The sequence below is a fragment of the Heteronotia binoei genome, chromosome 4 (assembly GCF_032191835.1).
Source record: "Heteronotia binoei isolate CCM8104 ecotype False Entrance Well chromosome 4, APGP_CSIRO_Hbin_v1, whole genome shotgun sequence".
NCBI lineage: Eukaryota > Metazoa > Chordata > Lepidosauria > Squamata > Gekkonidae > Heteronotia > Heteronotia binoei.
The window spans coordinates 71,404,592-71,421,556 of NC_083226.1; the positions used below are offsets into that span (position 1 = coordinate 71,404,592).

General features: G+C 41.7%; 1 protein-coding gene across 8 annotated transcripts in view; it reads left to right on the forward strand.

The window, feature by feature from the left end:
* The window catches only part of LOC132569374 (transducin-like enhancer protein 4), a 222,268-nt gene that overhangs the window by 106,742 nt on the left and 98,561 nt on the right, over positions 1 to 16,965 (forward strand). For 4 of the 8 annotated variants that reach the window (XM_060235383.1, XM_060235385.1, XM_060235384.1 and 1 more), the window contains exon 6: positions 2,028 to 2,102. The exons of the other annotated variants lie outside the window; for them this stretch is intronic. In XM_060235383.1, the coding sequence (XP_060091366.1) occupies positions 2,028 to 2,102 (75 nt within the window). The remainder of the gene's footprint in view (positions 1 to 2,027; positions 2,103 to 16,965) is intronic. 8 annotated transcript variants of the gene reach the window in all.

Below are 16,965 nucleotides of genomic sequence, written 5' to 3' on the forward strand. Positions count from 1 at the left end.
GGGTTCTGATCTGACAGGGCCAGCAGTAGGCGGGTCACAGACAGGCTACCAAATGGCAAGGGGGAGTGGTGACAGAGTGCAAGGCCACTCCTGTGGTTGCTTCATCTTCCAGTAGAAAATGAGGAATGAGCCAGCATAATGGGCTTTTATTATATCTATGATAAGAAGCATATAATAATATAAAATATGTGACCAAGCTGATACAAGTATACGGACAGATTGAACAGTCTCCCTAAATAGTAATACCTAAATTTTCAATCAGTTCAACCACAGACTCTGTTGTTATCCATATGATGTTGTCTGTTATGCCAATAAAGGTTTTGTGATGTGTGAAGTTAAAGCAACAACTCCAGCTGGGAAAATTCAAAGAGCTCTGTCACATATCCTTGAAGAGCACAGTGCTCACATTCTTGTGACAGATGAAAAATAGCTTGGAAGGCTGCACCACAGTCACATTTGGGTCCTGGTATTTTGCCCCATTTAAACAGTAGGTCTGCACATCTGTCAAAACCTGTTTAAATTCTGTTAGCTGTCTTCCATACTATGTGTGGCAGGTCAAATCCTGGGGGCCTCTTGTTGGTGTTTATCAGGTTATGGATATTGGGTGGAATTGATTGCGTCCATGTTCATGACCATTCATTCTCTGGATTGAAATTTTGTGATTGTAGAATGTGTGCATAATACGTTAATACATAAATTGACATTCTTAGTTGTCAGGCAGCTTCTCTGCTGTTGCTGCTAACTGACCATCCCTTCATCTTGAAGGAACAGTGAACACTGAAATTCTCTGCCGTGGGTCTGAGGGATGGGAGCGCTGGACTGAAAAAGGGCTAGGACATGTTGAAGAAGAAATTGCTAGGTCTCACAGATACTACACTTTAGAGGACTTCCTTGGCCAGTTGCTAAGCCAGATTTTTGTTATCTGCTGTGGCAGCACTTGGAGTCTGTAAAGGGATCTCCTTTTTTCCTAAAACAGCCAAATTCTCCATATTCTTTTTATGTAGAGAGGTGGGATCACACTGAGTTTCTTGGGGGAAAAGTGGCCTTTAAATATGAGAAATGAATGGTGGAGAAGGCCACCTCTAAACCAATACTCTAATACTCTTTTATCTGATAGTCATGGTGAACTTTTTTTCTGTGAAGCCTCCAGTTAGGCACATTTAGAATCACAGCCTTAACTTTGGTAGCTGAAATAAACTCAGTCACATTTTGATTGAAACAAGAACCATACTTTTCCTGCATCTTCCTATAGCCAGACTCCTTATTTCTAAAACCAGGTGGCAGGAATCCTGAATTGGCAACATTATCTTTGGTTCTTTTCACCTGTACCAAGTACATAATTCTCTCTTACTCTCCTTTCTCTGATTGCTTTGCATTAAGCTGCTTCAACTTGTCTGAATCTCTTTTTTAAAATAAGTTGTGAAGCAAGTGTAGGGAAACTACATCCAAGCAAGCAACCATATCAACAGAAAATGGGAACTAACATTTGCTTTTTTAGTGAGGAAGCAGTGGGGTGCTTGACAGTATAATTTTGTTTAGAATATACTGCTAGTTGAAACCTTGAAAAAGGTATTGCACTTCTGGACAGCAGTGCCCTACAGCAGGAGTGGCCAACGGTAGCTCTCCAGATGTTTTTTGCCTGCAACTCCCATCAGCCCCAGACATTTGCCATGCTGGCTGGGGCTGATGGGTGTTGTAGGCAAAAAACATCTGGAGAACTACTGTTGGCTATCCCTGCCCTACAGAGTCACGGTTGCTTTGGACTGGATTTTGGTTCCTGTGGGAACAGTGAATAAGAGTTGATTCCCAGGTAACTACTTGATCTGAACAAAATAAACCCTCATCTTGAGTCCCTTATGCATCTGTTCCAGATTTAAGTTCTTTAAGACATCTTTTATTTTGAGCCTGCATGCTGTCTGAAGGGATTTTTAAAGTTTATTTTTAAAGGAGAAAAACCAGCAGGAAATTCTATGCTTAATTCATGAGAAAGCAAATAATTTTATTCTGTCTCTGATCTTCATTTATAGCACCAGCAACAAGTGGTGCAGGCTGTGGAACGTGCCAAGCAAGTGACCATGGCAGAACTGAACGCAATCATTGGGGTATGTGGTCTTTCCATTTTAGCTTTAATAGTCTTTTATTATTTTTTTTAAAAAAAAAATCAGTTTGCTTTCTTTTATTTTTTCTTTTTTGAACTTTGGGTTTTGTTGTTTTTGTTTAATTTCTTTAGCTAGTCAAAGGCAGATTGAGTACCCAATGGATGCAGCAATTCTAGTTAGCCTGTGCTACCACAAACTGGTCAAGATGGCCCTTTGTTGTAGCCTATCCTACAGTACTGTTGAAACTTTCTAATAACAGCTGGTGCACAGACTTTTCATTGACTGTGTTGCCACTTCTCATTTTTATTTTTGCTGTTACCATTATTTAAGTCCAGAAAGTGGACAGTAGTAGAAGATACACATCTTGGGCTCTTATCCAGTTTCATGAACAGTGTAGTGGGTAACCTGAGATTTTGTCAATCTCAGGTCTAGGCATTTCCACAATCTAAAATGTACCTTTCGGAGAATGTGGAATTTTCCATGGTGGAAGACCAAATCAGGCATTTCCACAATCTAAAATGTACCTTTCTGAGAATATGGAATTTTCCATGGTGGAAGATCAAATCAGACAGTGCAGATGTGAGGCTTGCTGAAGCCATGTGTCTTGAGTGCTTCTGTGAAGCATTTATTTGATATTTGGAGTTTCCCAAAATTATATCCACCTGTCAACCGAAGCTCCTGAGGTAGCTGACAGTAAAAAGGTCAATATAAAATCCTGTAAAACAACACAAGAAGAAGCCAACAGCCATCAGTAAGTCCATTCTAGTTGCCTGTTAGATCTGGATGGTTTCTGTGCACATGGTCCATGGTAGTAGCTGTCTTCTCTGAATGAAGAAAGAAACTCAATGTAGGTTCTGCTGCAGAACATACAAGATGGCTGGTCAGGCACATATCATTTCTGTCTATTTTGTTCTTTGTCCATTTGTCTGTGTACATTTTAAGAATCCCTATGTACAGAAAAGTAAAATGGACCTTACCAGCAAGAGACTGACATGCTGAAGGAGCCCTATGCAAATATCTTGTAGGAATGTTAATGAGTTATCCTGGCCTGGGTTCCCATAATCCTGTGTGAAATTGTTCTCCTACTTTTGATTATATTCATATATCAATCAATGGAATAAAACCAGGGAGTCTTTTATCTGTTCCTTGAATCCTTACAATCTTCTCTTACAGTTCAGCATTCTTTTAACCTCTGTGCAAATATATTGCCATATAATAATTGCACTCTTTCTTCTGAAGGGTAAAAACATAGTTCTCATGTGCATTAAGATTTCCCCATTCATTTTTATTATTTATTTTTAATACCTTATTAGTCACTTTTCCTTGAATATATTTCTTCCCTCCCCCCCCCCCTTCTCACTGTAAATATGTGAGGAAAAGAGAGTGGCTTACCCAAGTTTGCCCATTCAGCTTCACTATGGAGAAATAATTTAAATCTGGGTCTCCATATTTGTAGTCTAACTACCATATCATTCTAGACCAGGGGTGTCGAACTCATTTCTTATGAGGACTGTAACTGACATAAATGAGACCTTGTTGGACCGGGCCATGTCGGGTTGGGCCAAGCCACATCGGGCTGGGCCATGTGTGTACCTATTTAAGATTAGGTAGCAGAGATATAAATTTTATAAAAAACACAACAAACACACATATATATTCTTAAAACATGCTTAATTGGTCTTAAAGATGCTTGCTTTGTATTTCTCCCATGGGATCCAGGGAAATGGGCAAAAGAAGTTCTGGCTCTTTCCTTCCTTCCCCAAGGGGCTGGTGGGGAGGAGCCTCAGCCAATAGAAGGAAGAGAAGCTTGGCTCAGTAGCTGTGCAATTGAGAGATCCTGGCAAAGCAAGCTATTCCTCCCCCATTTCTCCCCAAGTGAGGAGCCTCAGAAGAAATGGAGAAAATAGAAACTTTGCTCTGTGGCTCCTGTGCAATTGAGGAAGCCTTGCAAAGCAAGCTATTATGCAGAGGGAAGCAAGATATAGAGAGAAGGAAGCAGATGACAGCCAGTTGCTTGGGGGCCCAATAGGAACCCTCTGGGGGCTTGATTCCGCCCCTGAACCGCATGTTTGACACCCCCTGTTCTAGACCTTCCTGATTCAGGTTGTCATACCCCCTAAAAGTGAGTCCCAGAGGTTGTAAGACCCTCTAAAATGGCATATATATGCCATATATATATTTATTTAAGATTTATATCCCGCCCTTCCCACGAGTGGCTCAGGGTGGCTTATGCAAGTGCTTTGCTCTCAAGGGTAGGATTTTTTTAGATGTCAGCCTGTATCTGCTCTCGACTGGAAGCAAAGTTTCCTTCTTGCTTGCCATAGTAAATTTTATTACCATTGTGAAATTGGCAGGTATGGTTTACAGTGTTCATATGTCTTTAATATTCTGTCAACCTTTAATTATTTTAAAAATGCTGTGTTGACAGTCTGGTGTTCACTGGACAAGGGCCCATCCAGTCATGCTGAATTTACTAGCAAATGCTAATGTTTCCCTCTAGGGATGGGAACAGACTGAGAAACCTGGCTCAGTCCGAGGCTCATGAACCAGGGGGCCCCAAACCAAATCCGAAACCAAACCCTTGAACAAAAATCCCGCCCAAACTGAACTTGTTCAGGTGGCATCAGCCCCTGCCCCCTGGAATGCCCTTGTTACCCAGAAGTGACACAAGCACATCATCAGTGTTATTTACAGATAATACTGGCACACTGGGGGTGGGGCCCAATACCGCCTGGAAGTGGCTTGCCAAACATGCGATCCGAACTGAGCAGAGAAACTCATGCGTATTTGGTGGAAGGTGCTTTTCCTGACTTCAGCTTGTTAACTCCAAACTGGGTAATGTCCAACACAGACTTTGACTCAGGTTTGGGTCTGTGCCTATCTCTTTTTCTCATTAACTAAAATATGCTTCCTGCATATCAGACATTAGAGGCAGTATTTAATAAACATAGCACCAAAATCCTGTAATATTTAATAGCACTCCTGAAAAAAAAACTTCTTATGACTAACTTCTAAAGGCTGATAAAACAGTTGGATGTTCAGAACCATATAAAATAAAGGTGGGAAAATTGCTAATAGCCCATGATTCACATCTGTAATTATTCAGTTAGTGCAAGCAGTTGTTTAAGCTATTCTAATGAAGACCTCACAATGCACCTTCCCTTTCTCTGCCCACTTCCAAATGCGTTTTTTCCCTTTTGTATATAGAATATACATAAAAGTCTCTCTTAAAAATTCAGTGGATCAAACACACTTTGAAATGCTAATTACTCCATTTACTTTCATTAAAATTCACATTGCTGAGTGAAGATGTGGATAAGAGTTGCCGAATAATCAATATGTAGTGAAGATATTCCTTCATTTATGCTTCTGTCTTTTAACAAGGAAATAGGGGCACTCTGATCATTGCTGACAGCAGAGTGAAGCAGTGGTCTGATTGTAACTTTTTTTTTTCCTAATGGGCTATTTTGAGCACTCTTTCCTATCCTTCTGACCACAGAAAATACCAGCAGTCAATTAAAATATATAAATGGGAAAGAGTAACCTTTATTTCCTCTGAAGTGCCCCTTAGAAAGAAGGGGATGAATCAGATAGAGTGGGTCGTCCACAATCATGAATAACATTTGTTGTATGTCTTTTATGCTCCAATGGGGAAACTAGAAGATGAATAATTTCCCAATTAGATTTCATTACCTAATAAAAATACTGCTGTCTAAAATATTCTTCTGATGAAATAAATTGCAAAGGCCTGCTTTTTTTTTTTTAAAGCACACACTGTCCATGTAACTTAAACTTAATTTTTGACTCTGGTTTGCAGGTATGTGTGTATAGCTTTCCTAATACTGAACACTGTTTTAATTAAAGGCACTGTGTATTGTTGGTAAGAATGTATGGGTTTTGTTAAATTATTAAATTATTAAATTAAATTCACAGCATTAGCTTAAATCACCAAATAGCAGCAAATTAGAAGTGTGCTTTCTGGTGGTTTGGAAAGTAAGAGATGCACTTAATTATTGTTTTAGCTTAATTTCTTTCTTAATATAATATATTTTGAATGTTTAGTGGATGAGGGATGTTCTAGGCTAGCCTGATCTTGTCAGATTTTGGAAGCTAAGCAGGGTCAGCCCTGGTTAGTACTTGGAACAGAGACAACCAAGGAAGTCTAAAGTTGCTTGTGGGCAGGCAATGGAAACCACCTCTGTTTGTCCCTTGCCTTGAAAATTCCACAGGGCAGCCCTGTAGCTAAGAGTTGAAAAGGGAGGGGGGGCACAGGGGGGCCTTAGGAGGGGACCAAGGAGTGGGAGCAAGAAGCTAGAGAGGCTCGGGGCCACCCCTCTCCCTCCCCCCTCCAGTGCAGTTTAAATTGCATGTAAACTCCAATTCCCCTTATACCTTTCCTGGAGCTCAGCTTCCAGTTCTGAAGTTCAAAAGAAGGCTGATTTGTATCTCTGCACTCCCTTCCCATTTCCCTGCTTTCCTGTGCCCTTTCCCAGCCGGGGACAGCAGGGAACACACACATCTTGTACATGCTGGCTGGGGGAGACATGTCCTGGCTGCCCTCCTCCCTCCCTCCTCCCCCACCCAAAAGGACTCTAGTTGCCCTTGCAGCCTGTGCAATCTAGGGACCTCTCCTCCCTCCCACCCAAGAACTTACTGTTCAGGATCATGGCAGTGGAAAACAAGGCAGCACATGGAGCCCCCAGCTCTTCATGGCTGGACAAAGGGTTGCTGGGAGCACCAACTTTCAGAATCTGCTGTCCCATCCACCCAACTCTGCTCAGACTGCTTCAGGGCAGAGCTTGACAGTGCTGCTACCTGCTTCATGTGCTGAGGCAATCAGGGTGAGGAGTCCTGAGGGGGAGCCAAGGCTTGGGGAAGGGGGCCCATAAAATCCACAAGGAGGCTGAACCTCTGGGCTCCATGGGGCACTATGGGCCTGCCAGAGGGTCCCAATACATTGGCTGTGACTTGATGACATTTTCCGGCAAAGTGGAGAAGATTCTGTAACTGTTTCAAGAAACCAAAGAGGTAGAAATGGGACATTGGTGTATATTCTCCAGTTACAAATTGTTACTAATGTTACTAATTGTTTCCAGGGATGTTGAATGTCCATCCCTTGGACCTGATCGTCCCCCACAGGGCTTTTAGCAGGACCATGAGCAACTGGTCATCATCTGCTTCCTTTTCCCTTGCCTGCGTCCTTTGGCCACCATTTTTAATTTCTCCCCTGTGATAAGGCAGCCAAGCCAAGCAGCCTCTCACTCTTTCCCTCTTCCCAAAGGGAGGAGCAGGGAGCAGGAACATCAGCCACTGGAAGAGCTGCGTTCTGTAGCTCTGCTGTGTAATTGAGAGAGCCTGGGGTGCCAGACTCTCTGACTCACACAGTGGAGCTATTGAGCCAAATCCCTCTTCCTTCTGTTGGCTGAGACTCCTGCCCCTCCTTGTACCCTGGGGGGGGAGGGAAAGAGGGAGAGTTTCCTTTGCCTAGTTCCCTTGATTGATCACAGGGGAGAGATACAAAGAAAAGCACCTTTAAGACCAGAAATGCTTTATTCAAGATATGAGGTTTTTGCCCTGCTACAGAGAGTGTGTGTGTGTCTCCTGGGTGCAACTGGTTTGCCTCCCTCTTTATCCTTGTATTCATGCCCTCATTATCCAGTTTTCTCAGCAGGAAAGCATGTGAACTATTTAGAAGAGGAATAACAAGCCATGATTAGGCTGAGTGTGTGTGTCCAGGCTAAATTTACCCAGCACATGTCCTTTGATTTTTCTTTCACATCTTCCTTTGATTGATTGGGGATTTTGATCTTAGACTTCCCTGATAGTAGATTGATACTGACCACCTACATGGCTGTCTCTCTATACTTGCACTGCCCCATGGGAGTTGTAGTGATTTCACTGGGGAAGACTTAATATTTAAATATTAATATTTAATTCAATATTTAAATTAGTTTAAAAGAGTATAGTTAAATAAGGAAATACACTTTAAAAAAGTGAAAATAAAATTATACAAAAGTCTTATATTTTTAAGGAGAAAGAGGACGTTTTGTTGTATTTTGTATTTTTTAAAAATCTGAATAATTATCACCTTGAGCTATGGGAAAACTGGGGTGTAAAAAGTAAATTATGACAGGAGGCTTGTCCTCTTCTTCATTTTCCTGAATTTGAAGCTCAGAGCATAATTTCCACCACTTGCTCTTCCTGGCCCTTTTCATCAGTTTACACACATGGGCTATTCTGCTGTTCTGCTTCATTTAGGTAAATACCCTGGAGATATTCAAGAGATGTAAAAAATCAGGAATTACTAGAAAAAGGTAGATTTTTTGTGAAGTGAAATGTACACAGGGGATACACAATAAGTGAAAGTGATCAAGGACTGATTAAAAGGGATTCTACTATGTGGCTCTACTCTTTGAATATATGGATATTCGATGCCTTGTAGATCTTTCATATCCTGGAAGAATTTCATGAAATCTGATGAAACACTTTGTTAACTTTGTAGTATTTTACCTTCATTGGTAAATGAACGAAATCACTTATCCGTGCAATTCAGATGCGGAATGCTGAAGTGAACTTGAAACAGGGAAAGACAACTTGTTCTCTTGACAGTAAACTAGTTGTGTTTAATGGAATGAAACACTTATAATGACTTCTTTCACTGGTCGTGTTCCACTGAAAATTACCAACAGATTGACACAAGTTAGACATTATCCATCATTTTAAAAAATGGTTTGACGAAAAACGATAGGAGGAAGTGAGGGTAGGGAGGAAGAGGCTGTTGGAGAATACTTCACTGTCATAACTGTAGCAAACTATTTAAAACTAAAATAATTTCAGGCCTGCAATGCATAACTGAATGTCCTCTAGAGTTATTAACTTATTCATATTGCAGCATTTAATACTTCCTCTTCTAAACTGTTCATACCATTTAGAGGGCCCTCTCAACATAATAGTATAATTTCATGCCTCTAGTGTGTAAATCTACTGAACATTAAATATTAAGGTCACAATCCAGATTTTAAAAAGTTGATTGTAGTTAACTGGATCAAAGATGTTTCATCTGTTTATTTTATTTATACAGCTGGAGAAATGGCTGCCAATAATATTCCGAGTCCGGTACAAGGTGCTGGTCATTACCTTTAAAGCCCTATATGGCCTAGAACCTGCCTACCTTAGGGACCGTCTCTTCCCACATGTTCCCCAGAGAGTACTGAGATCGGGTTCGCAAAACCTGCTAGTAATCCCCGGGCCAAAGGAGGCCCGTCTGAAATCCACCAGGGATCGGGCCTTCTCGGTAACGGCGCCTTACTGGTGGAACCAGCTGCTGGAAGAGGTGAGGGCCCTGCGAGACCTAGGGCAGTTCCGCAGGGCCTGCAAGACAGTCCTCTTCCAGCTGGCCTATAACTAATTGACACTGAGAATTTTTGGATGGAGCTAGAGTGCATTCTGACAGACCACTGGTTTTTATGTCCTATGTTTTATTAATTTATTGTTTTAAACTGTTGCCATGTAATTGTTTTTAAGCCAAACCTATGTAAGTTTTATATGTTGTAAGCCGCCCTGAGCCACCTCGGTGGGAAGGGCGGGATATAAATCAAAATATAAATAAATAAATTACATGCTGTCTCTCCAGAGCCTTATAAAGGTGGTTTACAACTAATAAAATAATGCTAATTAAACATACAGCATCACAAAACCAAGACATTAAAACACAACATTAAAAACCAATCGAATTGTATCAAAACATGGTTTATAAAAGATGTGCAACTAGATAAGACAGGCAAACATGAGACTGACAAATATTAGTCAAATCAGAACAGTGGCTAGTTTGAGAGCCAGTTTGGTGTAGTGGTTAAGAGCATCAGACTCTAATCTGGAGAACCAGATTTGATTCCCCACTCTTCTGCATAAAGCCATCAGGGTGACCCTGGGACAGTCACAGCTCTCTCAGAGCTGTCTCAGCCCCACCTACCTCACAAGAGCAACTGCAGCCTCACAAAAGGCCTCCCAGGACATGCGGCCTCCAAGGGCCACAGAAATAGCCAAGGAGGCCAAGCCCCACTAGAAGTGTTTCCTTAGAGCCCATGGCTGCCCCCGGGAAGCACTAACCAGAGGCTGTTGCTAGGTAACCCAGGCTGCTTTAATCAGGAAAGGGAGAGGCCTCAGGGGAATATAATGCCATGCACTCCACCCTCCAAATCAGTTATTTCTTCCAAGATGGGGAAGAGGGATCTGTTGTCTGGAGTCCAAATGGCAGAGATCAGCTCTCCTTGAAAAGTGCTGGTTATCACCTTTAAAGCCCTATATGGCCGAGGACCAGCCTACCTGAAGGACCGTCTCTCCCCGTATGAACCCCAGAGAGCACTGAGGTCAGTAGGAAAGAACAGACTGACTACCCCTGGGCCAAGACAAATCAAACTACAGAACACTCGCTCTCAGGCCTTTTCGGCCGCAGCCCCATATCTCTGGAACCAACTTCCAGAGGAGGTGCGGGCCCTGCGGAACCTTGATCAGTTCCGCAGGGCCTGCAAGACCACCCTTTTTAAATTAGCTTATGAATAACTGAATTATACTGATAACGAAGAAAATCCGCCATCAGCATCAACTAGAAGAGCGTCAAGGATAGCGTTATAATATGTTTTAGTTAATTGTTTTAATCAGGTTTTTAAGGTCAATTAATGTTTAACTGTTTTATTGTTGGTGCACCATTGGTCACCGTATTGTTAGCCGCCCTGAGCCTGCTTCGGCAGGGGAGGGCGGGGTACAAATAAAATTTATTATTATTATATTATTATTATAACAGTGGAAAAATCTGAGCATTTTTCAGATTTCTGGGAGACCACTGGAAAAGATCTGAATCTTACTTTTTAAATTTAAGATAAGGTGTAGTTTGCTTTAACCATGCGCATTGATGCCAACCAGTCTTCCTGCCAGTCTAGGAATAGAGCTCTTTCTGCTTAGCATGCTTGCTAGTCTGAGATCAGGTTTTTATGGTGATTTCTGAGGTTAGGAGGGATGGGTAGGACTGATTTTTTCCTTAGTCATCAGAGGGCAAGGCCATGAAAACAAAGGCTTGGTACTGCTGGCTATCCCATGGGAGTACACAGGTTGAGTTTGGGGTCCCCAAATAACTAATGGACTCTCCCTAATTTTAATGCATTTAGTATCTGATTTGAATTGAATCTGTGGTGCACATGAGAGAAGGGATTAATGCCACCCCCATGCCATTTTCCTGACCTGCAATTGGCCTGGACTGTTTGGCCTTTTGAGGGTAACCCATGTGTACATGTGGATTTCCCTAATTGTGTCCCCCAGTTCCATTTGAGGTCAGAAAATGGGTTCAGGGAGAAATGCTGAAGCTACACCACAGACACAATCCAAATCAGATACTGGACATGTAGGAACTGAGAATCTGAAGCTCATGTATGATTTTTACAGGATGAGGAGACCCCATACTTAATCAGTAAACTCTATAATGTGAGACTTCGATGCTTTAGCCCCTTCATTTCTGTGTCCATCTTACCTCTGGAGCAGTGATTCTGTGTATGTGAAACCAAGATAGGGAAAGTGTTTTGTTTGTTTCTAGGAAGCAAAAATTTTACTTTGTGAGCTACTGGCATTAAAGTTGTGAGGTACTGCATAAATTAGTTTGCTCTGGGACCATTTTTCCTGAGCTAAGACAAAAATGTGTGAGCTGGAGGCTTAAAAAACTTTTGAGTTAGTTTACACTAACTCATCTTACAGGGAACACTGTTTGTGAGGGATTATAACTACTGTAGGTAGCTATTGGAGGCAGCATGTGAGTATTTGGGGCACCTAGAGAAAAACAATATTTATATCCCACCCTCCCCTGCCTCGGCGGGGAGGGCGGGATATAAATAAAAGTTGTTATTAAATAAAAAGTTATTATTAACAAATAATTTTCTTTCCTTTAATCTATAATATAAGAACAAGTAATAGAATCAAGAGGAGACACCATTCCATTGTGCAACAGTTGGCTGAGAAGACTCTATTTAGGAAACATAAGCTATGGTTAATTTGTTCGTTCAGTTTTAATATGGTCAATGACCAGCACAAATCAGAAAAAAATTACAAAAGCTAAAAAAAACTAAAATACTTACAAAATATTCAAACATCGCATAAGATAACAGTGGGACGTTATATAAAATAGCAATTAAATTTGGTTTCAGAACATATCATTGCGAACTTTACATGCAATTGAAAAGAACCTTGTGCAAGGACCTGTAATCTGTGGGATCACTCCCATAAGAAACTTCCTAGTGATCTCAAAATTAGAAAGACTGAAATGACCCTGAAATCTATTTATTAAGGAACTAATTAATCTTGCCGGTATCTCCTGGTAAAATTGGCATGAAAGGAAAACATGTTCAACAGTTTCAGTGGCCCCTGCTCCAGGGTTTAACCTGTGATTAGTCTGACAAATAAGTAACAAATGTCAAGTTATGCTGAAATCTCATTTCATCTCTGAACATGGAAAACCCACTTTCATTCCTTGTGACTCTGCAGCTCTGTGGGGCTGAACTGCTTTACAAATAGTGGTTAGAATTCAGAAGCCACAACAAACCAAAATTAGTATAAACCTGCTTCAAATCATAGTTTGCAATCCCAGTTTAGTGCTAATTTAAAAAAAAAAAAACAACCTGCCTTGATCTGGATAGCCCAGGCAAACCTGATCTCAGAAGCTAAGCAGGGTCGACTGTTGTTAGTACTTGAATGGGAGACCTTGAAATACCCAGTCGAGAGGACTGGGGCAGGCTCTATTCAACCATCTCTCCGAATATTCACCAGGCCCCCAGTAGGGGTCAGTCACCAGAGGTTAACAAGTCTTCCAGGTGCAGACATTCATGCACAAATATACAAATAATTTTTTTTAATGGTTTGTTCAACTGACGTTGCAATTAACTGGACTTCAGTCTGGCCACAGTTTATCAGCATGTCTGAATGCAACCTGTGTGCAAGTCTTTTCTATGCTACTACATTTGAATCAGTTCAGCCTACAAAACTGTCTCCTATATATTCACAATTTTTGTCAGAGATGCAATGTATATATGAGTGGGGGAGTGAGAAAAATTTTAAATTTTTACTTTTGATGCATCTCTTCAAGGCAAAGACACCAGCAAGGAAAAATAGTTGTCATTCTATGGCACAAATTTATCTGGGGAAGTTTGTTAGGGTTGGCAATGGCTCAGACTGATTTAGTTGCAACTTTTTTGCATTCTGGGGATACATATCTTAAGTGAAAGATGTGCAATAGTAGCATTCGTAAATGTAGTCTGCTTGATTACATGAAATTACATTAGGGCCCTGTTCAGACGCACAGTATAATCAGATATTGCCGCTGTTTCCTTTCGGATTTAAAGTGGCTGATCAGACAGCAACATCTGCCTCCTGGTATTAACTCATGGTAGCCCTCCCCTCCCCCCCCCCCCAAAAAAAATCCTTCTCGGAACTGGATTATTTTGTTACCTGCTCCTTTGCGGTGTTTTCTTAGTTCTCTGGTTTCATTGCATCGTTTTCTCCATCTGCTGCGATATTAACCAACTTCCGGATGCCTGAAGGCTATCCCAGAGCAAAAGGAGCCTCAGACATCTGGTTTATGGTCGCCAATTTTTTTAGCGATATGCGCATAACCACATAATGTGTTAACCTATGTGCACATGTGCATAATGTGTGCATGCACATAATAGTGGCAGAAAAGAACTGCATGGTGCTATCGTGTGGACGGCAGAAGACGGTTTCACTGCGGAGTGATTAGAATTGCAGTATGGCAGTCTGATCGATAATATCCGGAACAAAGATATTTGGAACAGAACCGAGTCAGTTTAACATGGACTCAACACGCTGTGTGAACAGGGCCTAGATGTCTTATCAATATAGTTCCCTTTTTGCAGTTCAGAGTTTAATTGAGAGAGGTTTTTGTACACCATTGTGCAAAACACCTAGGAACTTACAACCCTGATTAGTGTTTTGAGCCAGCATTGTTCATGGCATTTTGGAATGGGACCTTGAACATTGTTTTATCTGAAGTTATTATTCATTGGTGTAATGTTACATTAATTATAAGTTTGTGGTATGAAATAAAGTCACAATTTAAAAGTATGTATAAGTTGCGTTAATTTTACTGGAAACGTAAACTTAAATCCTCTGAAATAAGTTGAGGTTCAATAGGTGTTGTATTGGTAGTGTTAGGCACTAAATAAGATCTAGATGCCTGCAATTAGATCGGGTCCCTTTGTACGTTCATTCATAGGCATATACTATTGGGGGGGGCACTCTTCCTTGGGTTTTGCTGGGGTGGTATCTGATCCTCCCCCAGGAAACCAGTGCCAGGCAATAGTGACAAACTCCAAGTTTATGAAGATGTTTTCCAATCCATTTTAGATTTACAAGAAGGAAAGATAGTGATCCTCAGAGAAATGAGTGGGATAATACATCCTGTGAAAAAATGCATTTTTCTCCTGGGACATTGGCAAACAGGAAAACTCCCTGTGTGCATGTTTTCCTCTGGGATGGAAAGAAGGGAGTCAGTGTGTAATGACCTTCCAGGCTCCTCGTCTTAAATTGCTATTTGAGCTAGCAGGATAGACAGTGGGATGGTTAAACATCCATCTTCTCCCCCCTCCCTTTTCCAAGCAGGGAGGTATATGTGTAGAGCTATCAAATGCTAGAGAGTCTTTAGGAAGATGGATCTCTGGAGATAGGAAAAGCTGCCTTGACCTGGGCAGATCTGGGTCAAAGGGTGGGGAAAGAAATTTGATAACATTCCTTCAAGAGGAAGATAAGGTCTCTCGTGGCTAGGTCTATCAGAGACAGACCTCTAACCCAGTGTCTAGGGAAGGTGGCCATTTTGTCCATCTGGCTGACCTAGAGGGCTGAAGGACACTTGATATTGTAAAAGGCAGTTGTGATCTGCAAAGGTTTTCAGTTGTAACTTTACACTCTGTAGGATTAATAACTTAGGTTTTGATATACAGCATACATAAGTCCTTGAATATGTTTGGTGTCTTTCAGAAAAGAAAGTATAGTCCTTAACCCTGGCTGACTCCACCCACTTTCAGTGTGTAGCAACAGCAGACTGTGAGGCCTCTGTTGGGCCCAATTTACTTCCTTGAGTCCAATTTACATTTGGGGGGAAGTTAAGATTTGTGGGGGGGGGGGGGCAACTTGCAGATCAGAGACCTTTAAGATTTTCTTTTGCCCTGTATGCAGCCCTGGAAGAACATTGGCAAGGAATGTGCACTTTGTATATTCAAGCTCTTCATTTTGTTGTTACCTAAAAAGGTGTGGTACAGTTTCAAAGGGGCAACCAACCAGCGAATGCTTTGAGAAGAAATTGGGGGGGGGGACCCATCCAGTTGAGTAGCACTTTCAAAACTACAGCAAATGTATTGATATAGATTTGGGGATTCTTTGGGAGGAATGTACTAAAAGGAATGACAGGATTGTCCATTTTCCATTGAAAACAATGGGAGAAGCTTGAAAGTCCATTAGATATAATGTGAGCCCGGAATGCTAGTTGACTGGCATGGGCTTCATTGAAATACATCAAAGCACAAGAAAAGTTGCAAAGAAAATGTGGAATGGATTTTCTATTAAGGTCTCTGGGCCCAGATAGACTACTCTGGAACTGGAATGCCATTGAGCCCCTGGTCCCTTTAAGGACCTAGGATAGCAATGCCTCTGTCCCCCCTCCAACCCTCCAAGAAATTGGACAGTCTATGCCCCTGTTTTTGTTCAAAATGGAATGGCAGTGCTTTGGAGTAGCAAAAGCATTCTGGAGCTCGAATGACAGCCCCCAGAGTGGAATGATAGTTTCTAAGCAGGCCTGTAGCCCCAGGAGGGCCTGTGAGAGCATTGCCCTCTGACTTCCAAGCAAGGCTGCTGACTCCGGGGTGCAACCTGCTTTTTTTTTTGCCATGGCTGAGTTGGCAAAGCAGCAGCAGCCAAAACTGAAAGAGCTGAGCAGGGCACAGTGCACTGAAGCGGCAAAAGCAGCAGGTGGAGAGGAGGGAGGCAGAGGAGAGAGAGGTGGAGAAAGCCAAGTGGAATGGGCTGGGGAGGGGGGATAGATGGAGCTGCAGGCTGCAAAGCGCTGGCATGGGAGGTGGAAGGCTTGCAGTCCCCAGCTTGCACGCAAGGTGCAGTCCCTTCTTTACTCTTGACTTCTTGAAGTTTTAGGATTGGCTGCCTCAACTGCATATTGCCACTTTCAGAGCCTCCAGCTTTTGCCTCTACACAAGAAAGCTTCACAGTGGATGGGAAAGTGTGTCTCCTGATTTTTTTAAAAAAGACCCCCCCCCCCCTAACTTTTAAAATCCTAACTATGGCCCTGTTTCTAAGAAGGCAAGGTATATAAAATCCTAGGTGGCATAAGTGTGAGTTTTCTTTGGGGTCATGGTTATGAATTGCCTCAAAATATACTTTCGCTCATAGGATATGAGTTTGAAATGAGAAGAAGATTGCTACTACTCTGAACTCTGTATATTGCTCAGAAATAGAGTGCACTGCAACTGTTTTGTATTCTGCCCTGGCTTGGAGACTCCAGCCATCTATTGACCAAACAGAGGCATCTGTGATGCCATAATTTAGTAAATTTCAGTACAAAGTTACCCTTGTGAATAAGGCAGAAGCAAGTTTTCTGTAATGAATGTCAAGGAAAACTTCAAGTGTTTCCCTACAAGCTTCTCTGTGTTGCATTTCTTACTGTCAAATTTGTGACCATTAGTTTGTCCTGTGCACATAGTATGTAATTGCAGATCTTAAAGTGATGTTTCTAAAAGTGAATTTCAAAAACAGGACACAGCAAGAAACGACTGACATACCACTATAACCACTTTTCCTGGGT